The following is a 16,024-nucleotide window of genomic DNA, read 5'->3' on the forward strand; positions in this document are numbered from 1 at the left end:
AATGCAGACATCTGTGCCCCTTGGGTTGTCAGAGAGCCACTCCAGTCCCCAGGGAGTGTTGACTGCAGGGGTGCTCAGTAATCTTTTTCCTCACCTCCCCTTTATCATTAAAATAAAGGCCTTAAAATAAAACTCCATGGTCCGTGATAAAATGAGTGGTTGGTTATCCGTTTCTTGTTATCCCAAGGAGCCGAATAAATAGGTACCTGTTAAATACAGCTTGGAAAGTAAAAGAACAAACAACTGCCATTTCTTCACTATCACGATAATGAATATATTTGTAACCAGATTCCCACTGGTAGCCTGTGAGGTATGGTGCGCATCATTTCACAGATACAGAAACAGGAGTTCAGAGTTTGAATGCTGTGCCCAGATCACACAGCTACTAAATAGCAGAAAATACATGGGAACCCAAAGGTGCCAGCCCCTGTGGCCTGGGCTCACGTGATACCTAAGGGTGAAATCATTAACAGGTTAGAAAATACAGTAAAAAAATCCCTACTCAACTCAATGATTTATACATCAAAACCAACAACAAGCCCTTCAATTTACTTAAGCATAAGAAAAAAAGAGAAAACTAAAAAAAAAAGGACTAACTGGTTTGACGAGACAAAATATAAAATTTGTGTGAGTCTCTTCTCCCTCCCTAAAATAAAAAACAGCAATAACATGAATCAAAGGCAAATGACCCCCTGGGAGTAAATATTTACAGCATCACAAAGTGTTAAATTAAGTCTCACTTAAAGCTTCCTTCTTATATTTGGCAGAAACTGCCAAACTTAAAATATATATAAAATAAAATATATAGTGAGCTCTAACCTAACTGGATGTGTAACCTACTCTTATGCCAATCACAGAGTTTTGGCCAATCACAGGTAGCTGACAACAACATTCAAATAAGGCAAACATGAAGCTATTTGTAACCAACATAGCTGTTTCTGTACTTCACTTCCATTTTCTGTATGTCACTTTCCTTTTTCTGTCCATAAATATTATCTCACTCTCTGGCAGCCTGGGGTTGCTATGAACCTATTCTTGTTTGGGGTGAGAGGAGTCAATTCTTGAATTGTTCTTTGTTCAAACTCTGTTAAATTTAATTTGTCTGAAGTTTTTCCTTTAACACTAATATCCATAATATGTAAAAAGTTTGTACAAACCAATAAGACAAACAGGAGAAAAATGGAAGAAAATTATTAATGATAGTCATAAAAGAAACAAAGTTTTAATCAAGTACATGAATTATGATTAGCCCTACTAATTATCAAAATGCATCGTTAAAAAATCACTTTTAATCACTGCCGTGCCATTTGGCATAATCTTTCTGTGCAGTCTGGCAATATGTCAAAAGCCTTCTAAGTACTTATCTTAAGGGATAATTCAGAGATGCCAGGATAGCAACAGCAGTATCACTTTATGCAGGGAAAACTTTGAAACAATCACAGTGTTCAACATTGGGCCGGTTGTAAAAATTACAGCAACTCCAAATAATGGCATGCTATACATCACCAAATATCAAATTTTAAAAGAGTATTCAACAACATGGGAAAATATTCTCCCCATTTCAGGTAAAAAGAAAGAAAGATTATAACATAATATGAACACCCTAATCCCAGTTTCGTCATACAGATTCAAAGGAGCAAAAATAAAAATCAACATTGTGTGTATCTGTATCACATGTAACTCAGCCACCTACACGTTCGCAGTGATGATCGCTGGGTTGTATGATTATAAGTGATTTTTATTCTTTGTGTTCCTGCTTATTTTTCCACATGAAACCAGGGGAAACTATCGTGTTTAATACACCTTAAAAAAAAAAGTTATCATCTTCCAGTAGCTAAGACAGAAGGGAAGTAGATAATGGAATATGATTAGTGTAACTAGTTAACAATGAGAAGAATATCTGGAAGGGGCCATGTAAGAAAAAACAGATGGCAACTATCAAATACTGGCCCAGGATTTATCTTGATAGGTTAAAAAACCTCAAGTATTCCAGAATGTACCTGTGGTTGAACTGACTTATGAAATTTTAGAATCCTAAATACTTGGCCTAAAATACTTTAAAAAAAAATTATTTGAAAGATATTTACAGTTGATCATAGGAAACATACTGATTTATATTAGATACTTTTTAAAATAAACATGCTGTTGAGCAATATGTTCCTTTGAAATTGGTTTTACTGATAATTGGAAAAAAAATTTTTTTGTTATTCCACACATTCTCAGGTACTTTCCCGGTCACTTTAATGGCCTTTTATGATAAAAAAAAAAAAAAAAAAAAAAGCTCATTCTTGATCTAAGAAAAACCATCTCAGAGTAATGAATTAGGTGGGAGTACAATAGCCATATAGCACATCCCTCCAGAGGGAGATTCAAGTTTTATTACATCAAATTGGCCTTGAAATTGCAACTACTGCTCACAAATGTTAGTTTTTAATAGAATAAAATGTCACCCTACAGGGAAGACACTATACAAACCTGGAGAAGTATTTTCAAAACAAGTTTTCTTTATCAGTATTATTAAATGTAAGTGTTCAGTTGAGAACTGAGTCATGGACTAGTTTCCCTAATTAAATTTCTAACCTAGCATAAAGAATGCAACTGAGAAAGCTAGACTCCTCCATCAGAGCAGCCGTAATTTCAACTGAAAACCAGATTACATAGGTGATAACACTTATCTTTCTCCATTTGGTTTCACTGAAGGAGGAGGGTTCAGATAAGATGCTAAAATATCCTGATCCAGACGCCACAGCCAACTTTCGCCAAAGCTTTTGTTTTCACCCCAGTCACTTCCTCATTCCTTTTGCCTCTGAAGTCCCTTCTCAGCCCAAACGAGGGCTTAGCAGAGGCGGGCGGGAAGCTGGTTAGCTCCAGACAGCCTGCATAATAAGCCAGGCAAAAGCACTGGGTATTTTGTTTTGTTTTTAATAAATCATCTATGTTCACTCTTGTAGGAGGATGGTTTAACAAGGAGACTTGCAGGGACTGTTCACTGTGCTACCTAAGACACGCACGTCCAGCTTCAACACTGGATTCTATCCTGTCTTTCCCTCACACAGATTTTTCAACCTTCAGGGCAAATGTACTGAAATCAGACCGACTGGTACATAGAGTGACCCAAAGTAGCTGCCATTCCCCACTGCTTCCTTCATTAAAGTGTCTACCACCCAAAATTTCTATGTGTGAGTTCAGATTTATATTTAACATAGTATTACATGTATAATTTATATGTAATGTTATATACAGTAGAACCTCTATAAGTTGACCACTCGAGGCACTGTAACAAGTTGGTCAACATATGGAGGTGGTCAATATAAGGAACTAGGCCTGTTGTACTGATGCGTACATGTGGTACATGTCCAGTCTATGAAAATTAGGTCAACTTAAGGAGGTGGTCAACTATGGAGGTTCTACTGCATACATACATACACGTCTACATTTGTGTTATGTATATAACGCACCTTAGCTAAAGTTCTGTATGTCGTAATGAACCCATAAAAGATGGCAGACAAGTACTGCAGACATGAGAAAAGCATCCCATGCTCCTTGGGACCACACAGGGAGGTCATTACCACAACAAGCATCCTAATTACGCCTGGGGCATCATCACTCAGTCATGACCTGATTAGCTGCTTATTAATACTTTTACTTGGAAACTCTCAGTGTAGAATCCAAACCCTCTGCTAAAGTATTTTCTGGGATGAATGTGGTTCTGCCATCTATCTGAGGGGCTTCCCAAGATGTGGAACTTCCCATGCTAAACTCAAGAGAATCCTGACAAACCAAGACACTGGTGACCCTAATCTGCAAAAACAGAACAGTGCCTGGCACAAAATAAACTGTCTTCTGCATCAAAGAATCTAGACCATGGCCCAGCAGAGGGTATGAGATCCATAAATGTCAGTCATTACCATTATCATCAGTATTACCTCCTCAGGGACAAAGCAGAGAACACACACACCTTTCTTTCCTGTAGCTCTGCCATGATTTGGGAGGTCACAAAATCTCTCTTCTGCCCCAGGTTGACAAAGGAACCATCAGAAATCCAAGCTATCGTCCCTGAACAGAGGTAGCAAGACTCCTCCAAGGCAGCTTCCACAGCCTCTGCCTCCTGTCTCTGAGCGCCACGCTCTGTCCACTCTCAAGTTACTGGACATGACATGGAGCTCTGGCAAAGAGCAGGTGGTGACAAAGACAGTGACTTCATGGAACAAGGGTGCCTGAAGAGTGGCAGAAAGATATCCTGACAACTCACCAAAAGCACAGGGTGGGATTTAAGATAACAAGAACTCAAGTAGGGGATTAAAATGGCAGAGGTGACACCAGGAGGCAGATGAGCATGAAACAAATGGCTCAGAAAAAGGCCAAGAGGCTGGGCGCCCACGCTCAGTGGTTAGGGCCCCAGTCACATGCTCCATCCAGGGCTGGTGGATTCAAACCAGGCCTGGGCCTAATAAACAAACAAACAAAAAAAAGAAAGAAAATAGCAGGGTATTTTGGTGGGCGCCGATAATCCCATCTACTCGGGGGGCTGAGGCAAGAGAATTGCTGGAGCCCAAGAGTTGGAGGTTGCTGTGAACTGTGATACCCCAGCACTCTACCCAGGGTGACAAAATGAGACTATCTCAATTAAAAAAAAAAGAAAGAAAAAGAAAAAGGCCAAGAGTAGCAAGCAGGATTGCAACATGTTTTGGCAGGAATTTGGCTTAGGAGGTTAATAAATTCACACAAAAAAATTACAGTCAAAAAGACAGACTCCAAACCTACATATATCACCATGGGAAACATCCAAAGAAATGTATGTTTGCAAATAGCAACTTCCCCATCTGTTGCAGTGTTGGTACATTTTCTCAGGAAAGAGCTAGGGGTCCATGAACAGTCCCACGACACTGCAAAATACTAGACTGCTTCTGGTTGGTCACCTGTCACTCTGATACCTAGGTGGCCTACCTTAACAAATTCCTACAGAAGGCACAGCTATTCTAGGGCCAGGATTTTTCTACAGAATGCCAACCAGACAACTCGTTCAACCTAGTCATCACTCAGACAGGCATCCCCAGAGCTGCAAGGAGTGAGAGAAATAGAAAGGGCTTACAGAACCACAGCATTCCCATTTGGACATTTCCCAGAAGGCTGTGCTCATGTTCTGGGACAATCAAACCATTCTCTAATTCATTTAAAAAAATTTACTGAGCACCTTCTCTATACTAGGACTCTTCTAGGCACCAGGGATTGAGCCATATTCCCTTGCTCACAGGGAACAATTCTCTGTCCTCCCCATATCTTACAGTCTAATGGGGAGATAAACCATAAACATAAAAATATATATGCTAAGAGTTGAAAATTGATAGGCTGGAGTGCTAACCTCCACCACCTCAGTGCCTTACGTGGGTATGGGGTCTTTAGAGAAGTCATTTAAAGTAAGGTTGTTAGGGCAGATCCTAGTCCAATACAACTGGTGTCCTCATCAAAAGGGGAAATTTGGACACAGAGAGACATACATGTAGAGGAAAAGGTGATGTGAAGAGACACAAGGAGAAGACGGCCATCTACAAGCCAAGGAGCAAGGCTTGGCACATACCCTCCCCTCAGAGCTCTCAGGAGGACTAACCTTGCCAATACCTTGACCTTGGACTTCTAGCCTCTAGGACTGCAAGATAGCACATCTCTGCTATGTAATGCAACCAGTTGGTGGCACTTGGTAACCCTAGCAAACCAGTGCAGGTGGTAAGACCCCACTTTGAGGAAAGACAAAGCAGGGTGAAGAGGCAGAGAGTGACAAGGGACAGGGCATGTAGATGGGAGTCAGGGTGAGGCCTCACTGACGCAGATCCCAACAGCAGGGCCCGCCTGCCAGCCCCAGCAGCACTGCTCTCCACACGGCTTCCCAGGTAGACCCAAAAGCCCATGAGTCCTAAGTCATTTCTTCACATATGTCCACATTTAACATAGTGCATTATATGTCCAAGGTACACGGTAACTCTTGCTCCTTAGAAGGGTCATTTCCCTCAATATTCCCCTTTTATCTTTCTTCTCAACCACTGACTTGGTCTGTTTGGGCTACTATAATAAAATACCATAGACCAGGTGGCTTATAAACAACAGAAAAGTATTTCTCACACATCTGGAGGCTGGGAGGACTGCAACTCCAGTTAATGTGGTGTCTGGGAAGGGCCCATTTCCTGGGTCCTAGCAAAGGCACCTTCTCATGGAGTCCTCACATGGTAGAAAGACAAACAAGCTCCCTGGAGCCCCTTTTATAAGGGCACTAATCTCACTCACGAGGGCAGATCTAACTACCTCCCAAAGGCCCTGTCTCCAGATATCATCACCCTGGGGTTAGAATTTCAACATATGAATTTGGGGGTAGGGGGAAACACAAACATTCTGACCATAGCAACCTCCTACCATAAACTGTATATCCTTTCCTGTGAAGATACATTTGGATATTTATTTGGAGTTATCTTATCTCAGCAAGAGTCAAGGTTTTCCAAGGATCTGTCTCTACTCTATCATGCCTCCCCCCTACGACCCAGATATGGCTGGGGTGAAAGGCAAAATCAGGCCTGTTTAGTCCAGGATCATGGCTGAAGAAGCAACCTACAACTTTAGCCCAAATAGCACTAGCACTAACAAACCCAGGTGACTCAAAACCACAAATGTCCATTCAATCAGCAGAACTGACAAGGATGGGCAATGATGCTATGGTCCTTAAGTTTAAGGAGGTAAAGAATTTCTTTTAGAATTTGATGAAACCCATGAATCTTTCCTCAGAAATATGATTACACACTTACAATTTAAAAGGGTTCATTAACCCCCAAACTCATCTATGATCCTTCTCTACTTAGTGGAGTCCAAGGGAATAACATCTGCAAATGGCAAGAATCACCAAGTAACAAAAACAAAGAGTAACAGGGGGTGGAGGGAAATACAAGGGCTATCCGGAAAGATCCAGCCACGTCATATGAAAAACAGTATTAACAATGTCTGGCTATTTCTGGACAGCCCTCATATATCACTCAAGGGGGACCAATTTACTTAATATGTAGAAAGTATCTAGAAATCAATAAGAAAAACAACCAAATCCTCCCCCCAAAATGAGGAATGGACATGAAAAACTAACAGAAATAAAATGCAAATTGGTGAGGAGTTACCAAAATACAATCACCTCCCTTGTAAACAGGAGAAAGTATAAATAAAGCAAAATAACATGATTAATAAACTAAACTAACAAAAATTAAAGAGTACCTTGTAGTGGCAAAGATGTGGAAAAACAGACACTTCCCTCTCAGGCAGGCATGATTAATAAATTGGGGCAACCTCCATGGAAGGCAATTTAGCAGTAATTATCAATAGACATACCTTTTGGCCAAAGACTAGGAATTTACTTGTCAGATATACTAGAAACATTTACAAAATGACAAATGGGCACGAATATTGACTGCAGCACGTTTGACAATAACAAAAAAATCAAACATGACCTAACAAGGAAAGGTTAGGTCAACATGGGAACCCCATATAGTGAATACTATGCAGGACTTACAAAGAATGAGGCAATTTTGTAGTAGCTACGAGAGGGAAGTCAAGACATATTCCATACTGACCAGCACATACCTTGTAAAAAGACCTCTGCCATACCTACACATTCACAAATACGAGATCTCTGGAAAGTAGAAGGAGTGGCCTCAGGGAGAGGACCAAGGGACGGAAGAGTACAGATAAGAGGCAGCTTATCTGCAAACCCTCTAGAAACCTTTAAATTTCAGGCCATGCATCTGTATTACCTAGTCCAAAATGTAACCAAAAGCATCTTAAAAACACAAAAATGATTAAACAAAAAAAAAAGAAAGAAAGAAAGAAAGAAAGAAAGAAAGAAAGAAAGAAAGAAAGAAAGCCAGCCAGCCCGCCCGCCCGCCCGCCCAGTAATTAGAAACTTCATAGCTAGGAGAGCGTGGGCACAGTAGAGGATGTTAAGAGGAGGCTCTGCCCTGAGTTGTCCTTTCATCCACAGGAATGTCCCAAACTGTTACTCTAGTTGTCAAAAATCCAATTTCCCACAACTCCTTCATCAACTTTATCCATCACTCCCACATGATGGGGGAGGGAGAGATTCTTCCCAGGAAAGCATCTCTGTCTCTGAATTAGGCACATGGGTGGCAAGTCAGCCAAACCCTGTTGGCACAGAGTTCTCAAGAGAAAACACACAGATCATATAAAGTGAGCCTTCAACTCTACAAGGACAGAGAAAACACAATGGAGCCCTGAGAATTCTAACAGAAGAGAAACGTGAGGCCTGGATGCTGAGAGTTGTGTGGCTTGTAGAATCTGCTTGTAGAATCTGCTTGTAGAATGGCTGGCCACTCCCTTATTTCAGGGCAAGAGACCACAGCTGGGTAGCGAGGTAGGGGAAGAAAGCGGCCCACTTTGTTTATGGAACGCGTCTGGACTCAGATGAAGATCTCTGGGACCCTTGGCTCAGGGTCTATAGCTCAGTAGCTAGGGCTCCGGCCACATACACTGGGGTGGGTGGGATCGAACCCAGCCTAGGCCTGCCAAACAACAATAACAACTACAACAACAACAACAACAAAAATAGCCGGGCATTGTGGTGGGTGCCTGTAGTCCCAGCTCCTTGGGATGCTGCAGCAAGAGAATTGCTTAAGCCCAAGATTTTGAGGTTGCTGTGAGCTGTAACGCCATAGCACTCTTTCGAGGGCGACAAAGTGAGACTCTGTCTCAAAAAAAAAAAAGAAAGAAAAAAAAAATCTCTGGGCTCTGGTCCTGACTCTCAGTAATCTTGGATGCTGGGCTGTACCCTGGATCCCCCTTCAAGGCTGAAGAACTCAGTCCCCGGCTTCAGAGAGAGTTTTCCCCAGCAAGTGCCCTCAGCAATCCTCCTGTCCAAGCCCATGCACCTGTTGCCAGCCCCCATCCAAGATTGGTCCATGCAGAAGTACAAAGGTCTAGTCCTCTTACCCCAACCCGGACAACTCTGAAGGTCAGCTCAGCTCCAGAGCTCACCATGGCATAGGCAGAGGCTTGGCCTGACAGCTGCTCTGGAGCCCAGATTCTCTCTCTGCCCAAAGTTCTCTGCCCCTTCCCCAGGAGGGGTCAGTCCTGAGTGGACTCCCTGAGAGTACATTCATTTCTTTCTCAATATCAGCTTTCCAGGAAGTCACCTGCAACACAATACTAACAGTCCAAGAAGGTGCTAGGAGGCTGAACTGTGTCCTCTCCAAAGATATCTTCAGGTCCCAGCCTCTGGTACCAGTGAATGTGATCTAATGTGAAAACTGTGTCTTTGCAAACGTGAGCAAGTTAACTGAGGCAATACTGGATTAGGGTGGGCCCTACGTGTTCCTATAAAGAGATATGAGGGAGGGAGGCCAGGTAAAGGTGGGGGCAGAGACTGAAGGAGGCAGAAGTGTTGCAGCCACAAGCTGGAGTGCTGGCCACCACCAGAAGCTCGAGAGGCAAGGGAGGATTCTTCGCTAGAGCTTTCAGAGGGAGCATGGCCCTGCCGACACCATGATTTTGGATTTTTAGCCTCTAGAACTTGAGAGAATACATTTCTATTGTCTAAGCCACCCAGTTTGTGGTCTTTTGTTATCGCTATCCCAGCAAACTAAAAAAGTCAGAGACAAATATACACTCGGGGCATCCTTCTACTTAATAAATGCAGGTAAGAATGCCAGCAAGTTGGGTCTTACCTGCTCAGGGGTGCTGTGAGCACCTAATGAGAAAAGATATGGGGAGACCCTGAGAAAACCATCAAGCACTGTACTACTGGACTAGTATTATAATGCTATGAACAGATAGCAGATTCTACATGCCACAGTAACTCTCTCGAGTTTGCAGAGGTATCAGCCTGCTCGGGTACTATTCAGGCCCTGTGTTTCTAGCCCTTTCCTGCTGGTCATCTTAGCACCCAACAAACACCCTCTATCAGGAAGGGTGAAAGTGAATTCTGGTCAGCACTTGTACCTGAGCTGAGTGGAGGCAGTGTTTCAGCAATTAGCCCAAATAAGGCTCAGTTACCTAGGGGTTTCAGTGAGCCAAAAAAACATGTCTCTTAGTTACCATAAATAATCAAGAGGGGGTTTATGTCCCAAGGCAAATGATACTTTGTGCCTGTGTCACCTTCCCACACAAAGAACAGCCAACCCATCCATCTCTTCAGGGGACAGGTGGTTACCACTCCTCACCTGAGGAGAAGATGACCCTGGGGAGGGAAGATGTCCCTGCAGAACGCTATCCTCTGGCAGACCTGCATTGAATAGGTATGCACAAATAGAGCTGTGATTCAGCGCCTGCAGAGAAAATGTAGGGTTGTACTCCTGTTCGCGGGCACCACTCTGCACTGTTATGCAGACTCAAAGCACTCTTTGAAGTCCCTGGGACCTGTATCAATGAACACTAGGAACCCAGCCCTACGTGCCAATCTCCATCATGCACAACTATTTCAAAGAGAGGAGGCAGGGCAGGAAGTTCAAAAGAATGTGCCCGCAAATGCAACGCGCCATCTATGAAATTACAGGCACTGCCTTGTCACACAGGGCACGCAGAGCAGGTACTTTTCAAACGCCTCCTTCTTGCCAAGACGGCCCTGCTGAGGATTAATAGGAATTTCCAGTTCTCTAAGCATTTCTTGTTCCTCAGATTTCCTAAATTTCCAGCACTTCAAAAAATACAGGATTTCTCACCTGTTTGTTTCAGAAATATGTGCTAAAAACAGATCTGCTAAAAGGCCACCTCTAAAATTAGTCATATTTCCTGCTCTGCACAACATAGTAAATCGTATTTTTAGTAACTCTTTCACTCCAGGTATCTGGCATGGCTGTGCTCTGAGCATGATTATTGGCAACTTACTAAGTCAGGGAACCCTTATTTTTAGCCCCCAAATAGCTCCAGTGGAAGTGATAAACAGGCTTATCTTTTTAAAAACCAAATGTTAGAACAAGAAGATATTTAAATATCTTAACTAATCAATTTTATGTACCCAACTCTTCTCTTAAGAGATTTAATCATAAAAGAAGATAATAGTGGCCCCGAAGGTTTGCCCGTTTTGCAGTTTGACTTCCTACCAAACCAGCTCTCTACCTACTTTCCATCAGCCTTTTCCAACTATGTTTCATTATTTTTTTTAAAAAATGCAGTAATAACCTATTATATGCCAGAGGCTGTGATTTCATAGGTGTCAGGTGCAGAAAACACCTCTCTGAGTCTTGCTCAGCAATGTAGCTCTTTGTCTCAAAGCCACAGAAGACATTTCTTTTCAAAATCTGATTTTGTGATCATTTTTCCCTGGTCAAATCATCAACTTACTTTTTATTTTCTTTTTGAGACAGAGTCTTACTATGTTGCCCTCAGTAAATTACAATGGCATCATAGCTTGCGGCAACTCAAACTCTTGGGCTTAAGCAATTCTCTTGCCTCAGCCTCTCAAGTAGCTGGGAGTACAGGCACTTGCCACAATGCCCAGCTATTTTTTGGTTGTAGTTGTCACTGTTGTTTGGCAGGCCCGGGCTGGATTGGAACCTGCCAGCGCCAGTATATGTGGCTGGTGTCCTAGCCGCTGAGCTACAGGCGCTGAGCCATCATCAACTTACTTTTATTCAAAGACACTCAGCCCCAACTGAGAATATACCATTTAGAAGTTTCACACGACCAGGTAAACTAGTTCTTTTTAAAGCCAGACTAAGTGACTGCATTAACTCAGCGCTAAAGGAGGACAAAATTAAGTCTCAGCCCAAAGCCATCCTTTCCTTTCAAGCAGAAAAAAGGCTCATCTAGATTCAAATGACTCCCAAACAAATTGCTTCAAGGGAAAAGCAGGCAAAATACTGCCTGTCAGGCAGTGGTGGCAAAAGGAGTCTTTTGAAAGACAGGGTTGAAGGGGGAAATGGAAGTCAGGACGAAGTGGCTCCTCTGTCATCTGGACTCAGTGACTCTCAGGAAACCATGGAGGATTTCACCCAAAGCTTCTCAGAGATGTGTACCGAGGAGAAACAGAATGCACACATACACAGCCTCGGCACCAAACGCATTCAACCAGCAATACTCCAGATTTGGGCACAAATCATCTAAAAGTGCACGGTTTGAGAATCCAGCTATGAAGCTGGTCAATCTTGGGGTGGCCCCTCACCTTCCCTTTCTCCATCCCCTCTTTCAGCTTTTCCATGGACTGATCCCCCCAAGCCAAGCTTCCCTGGATCCTCCAGCTTGGGGTGAGCTGGGGAGGTTACCTCTTTTTCTCACTATAGTATTCATGACTTCACACCTCTCCCTATGTGGTCCATGTCCTTTAGAAAGTGCTTAATCAGTGAAGTATGCACCTCAAGAAAGGAGGAAGTAATGAGGTCAGGGCCATTCACATCACCCACTGTGAGTCCCCCACCCCACTGTGAGGGACATGACAGGTTTGATGACCCCTTTCCTGCAGTGGTCTACCCCGCTCTGCTCTCTTGAGTATCACTTGAGTAACCCTTCCCACAGGCTGAAACCCTCTCTCTAGCTCACCTTTTAAAAAGAACTTAAAGTTGCAAATAGCCTGAGGTTGCCTTCACCTTTGCTTTGGCCTTAGTTAGGCAACACCCAAAACAAGAGTGGGGATGCGGACTCATTAACTCAGCAATCTTTCCTGGGCAAAGTCAAGCACAAAAAACTCATTTTAATCTCTACAATCTGCTAAAACCCAAATCTATTAGTTAAGCATTAAAGGTGTTGGATTTGGGAGATAAACCCTATGAATGACACCATTGTTTCTTTAAAGCCAGCAAAGGAGTGAACTGAAATCCAGATTTCCCCTGAAGCCTGCAGTCCCTGGAGCACTGATTCTCAGGGCTGGAGGAGAGCACATCAGGCAAACCTAGTTATTCAATAAAAACAGCCCTTCCCCTCCCTCCTCTTCTACCTTAAGAACCAACAGCCTTAACTAAATCCAATCGGTTGGTTGGGGGGTGGGGGGATAATTTTATATCCAATTAATACCTTGTCTCATTGCAAAGAGAAAGTGAGATTCAGCATTTAAAAAAAGATCAGATGGGAGAGAAAGGGGCGTGGGCAGCTTGGATGCAGAGAGGCTCCTCATTTGGGCCCCATTTCGGCAGGAATTGCCTGCATTCCAGGATGCTCAGTGCACCCAGCACAGAGCTCTGAAACCTTCCCCAGGCAGTTCAGTCAAGGCCAAGAGCTTTGTGCTATGGAGGAAAAATGCACTGCTGAGGAGCCAGCAGCACAGCCCAACACAGCACAGCACGGGAGAGTGCAGAGAAGCCAGAGGAAGCTTTGCAGGACAGGCGAGAACAATGTAATGTTTGCAATTATGTTGTCAGTATCAAGACTCACCTCTTTCTGCTGCGTTTAGAGAGAAAATATGCATGACCAGACTGAATCTTACACGTTGTAAATGAAAATAAACTTCTACCACCAGGGCCAAAAGGAATTTACATAAGGACAGAAGTGAGCTCACTGTAATTAGCCAACTGCAGCCTCACAGCAGTGCCCTGAACCAACTTGCCTCATGTAAGTCAGGCAACTCATCAGGAGGAAAGTCTGCCTCGCTCCCTTCCTACTAGAATGAGGTTTGCAGTGTTTTTTCTTCTTTGAAGAGTTACTCAATTCAGTAAGTTCCCATTGAACACTCCTTGTTTGCACAGAATTCGGGCAGGAGGTACTCTTAAAAACTACTCACTTCCTCAAAATAAAGGAGTACCTCACTCAGAATGGCTGTGTACAAGGGTGTTGGGGGCCAGTACTTACATACAAGGACTCCAGGACAAAGTGGGGACACAGGAGGGAGGCCAAAGGTTGGGTGAAGCTGGAGCCAGACAGGCAGGGCAGCTTGGCCCTGAGACAAGAGGTTTCCCAGCATGGACCCAGGCTGGGCAGAGGGTCCCAGATCAGAGGGCAGAGGGTGAGCCTCCCTGGCTACTTGCTTGGTTAGGAAGACAAACTCCCCTGTCCCTCCCTGCTGCTGACACCTCCCTGACCCATGGGCCACTCCAAGGGGCTGCTCCCCCTCCAGTGCTCAGCAACCCCTAGCCTTGAGCCTGGGAGGACAAGAGTTTGGGACAAGAGCCTGGAGTGGCTTCAAGCACTAGGCAGCTCCCAGCCTGGGGCGACCCAGCCTCTAAAGTAAGTCACCATCTCTTGGGTATCTTCTCACAGATCTAAGTTACACCTAGATCTACCTGCCTCTCACCTGGCAAGGCTTCACAAGGCTTCTAACAAGGCTGGGGAGGGCCCCCTCCAGGTCTTTAGGGGGTCCTCCTCTCTATTCCCCTCTTCCAGAAAGATAAGAAGGCATCTTCCAACCTCTTGGGGTATGGACCTGCCAGAAGCAAGGTCTTTACTGCAACTGCCACCCTAGGGTTGGGAGGATGGACCGAGAGTAGAGGGAGAAGGGAGGGAAGGGATGAAAATGGATGGGGTGGGATAGGTGGTGACACTGGATGTGGGGAAGATTTGGAGCGGGGGTGGGAGGCAATGTGTTGAAACCGTGCTGCCCCAGCCCACAGCTGGAGAGTAATGTCCAGGAGGATGGGGAGGTCCGACTCAGCTCCCCCAAAGGCTGCCTAATCAGCTTTCCAGCTCCCCGACATAATGGCCCACGTCCACTAGCCTTGGGTCCTGCCTCTCCACTGATCTGTCGCCCCTACTGGAAGGGAGAGCAGGGGGCCCCCTACTCCACCCCACTCCCGCGCTACTGTCCACCAGGCGGCGCCCTTGCAGTAACAGAAGGGCTAAGCCAGACCGCTTCGCGGGTAAATCAGCAACCCCGCGGGGTAACGGACCCCAGATTGCCCATCGAGAAAGGCTGGGTGACGTGGCTGCGGGTACCTGTGAGCGCACGTTTGGATCGACTCCTCTTTTAGCCTGGGAGGAAAGCCAGGCAGAGGCGTCCGGCCCGGGACTACGCAGCCGGACTCTCAGTGCAGTGCTCTCCGCGGGGCCCCCCGGCCCCCGTCCCCCAGCCCGAGCGCTCGGGCGGCTCACCTTCTCTCCGGTCAGCACGTGCAGCCCCTCGCGCACCTTGGCGAAGGAGCCCTCTCCCAGCTTCCTGCTGCCGATAAGGTAGTTGCCCACGCGCTTGTGGTGCTGGAAGTCGCGGAGCCGCTCTCGGGGCACGCCGCTCACCCAGGCCGGCAGGAAACTTCCCTCGCAGGCCGCCGCCGGCCTGGCCGCGTCCTCAGCGCTGCCGCCGCCCCCGAGCGCCGCCGGCTCCCCCAGGAGCCCGTCTCCCGCCGCCGCCGGCATCGCGCTCTTCCGCGGCCCGCGCGAGTCCTCCTCGGCTCTGGCGCTCGCAGCTCTTCCTCCTCCTCCGGTTCCCCGACTCCTCCCGTCGCCTCCCTGGGCCCGGCCCCGCCCGGCCCAGGTCTCCGCGCCCTGCGCCCCAGCTCACGCCCCCCGCGCCGCCGGCGCGACGCGCAGACAATAGCTGCTGCCCAAGCAAAGGGGAACCGGGGATCCCGCCCCCAAGAAGTTCTTCCTGAGAGGGTCGCCCGGTCCCCTTTCAAGACGTCGGGACCCTACCCGAGGTCCCGTCCAGGAGGCTGATGACAGTCTCCCTGCTAGGGCGCGCGGAGAGGGGCGCGGTCCGGCTCCTGGGTCCCGGAGCCCCGGTGCCTGGTCCCGGAGCCGGGTGCCGCCGCCGTCTGGCCCGCACGGGCTCGGGTCCGGCTCGCTCGTTCCTAGCCGCGCGCTGGGCGGCCGCTCCCGCCGGAGAGAACCGCGCGGCGGGCTGCAGGCGCCCTCTGGAAGGCAGCAGAAGAAAGCCCCATTCAGTTTGAATTTGCAGAAATTTAATCCGGTCGCGGGCGGCGGGAACAGATGCGAGCTCCACTCCGCAGCCCGTGCACTTTCAAATCCCTCGTAGCCCCTCCTTCCCCGCGCGCAACAGCCAAAGTCGACCCTCGCTGGAAAGGGGAGGGCTCCGGGAGGGGAGCGGCGGAGTGGGCGGCGGAGCCACCTGAGCGCCAGACAGGGGGACCCTGCGCGGCCTCGGAGGCGCGCGCTCCCGGGCCGC

At 46.4% G+C, this 16,024-nt stretch overlaps 1 protein-coding gene across 1 annotated transcript in view; it reads right to left on the reverse strand.

The window, feature by feature from the left end:
- HUNK (hormonally up-regulated Neu-associated kinase) overlaps positions 1 to 15,255 on the reverse strand; it is a 103,679-nt gene extending 88,424 nt beyond the window's left edge. The window contains exon 1 of the mRNA XM_012809672.1: positions 14,995 to 15,255. Within this exon, the coding sequence (XP_012665126.1) occupies positions 14,995 to 15,255 (261 nt within the window). The remainder of the gene's footprint in view (positions 1 to 14,994) is intronic.
- Positions 15,256 to 16,024: the final 769 nt, after the last annotated feature.

Source organism: Otolemur garnettii, unplaced genomic scaffold (genome assembly GCF_000181295.1).
Source record: "Otolemur garnettii isolate 467f Iridium unplaced genomic scaffold, OtoGar3 scaffold00111, whole genome shotgun sequence".
Taxonomy (NCBI): domain Eukaryota; kingdom Metazoa; phylum Chordata; class Mammalia; order Primates; family Galagidae; genus Otolemur; species Otolemur garnettii.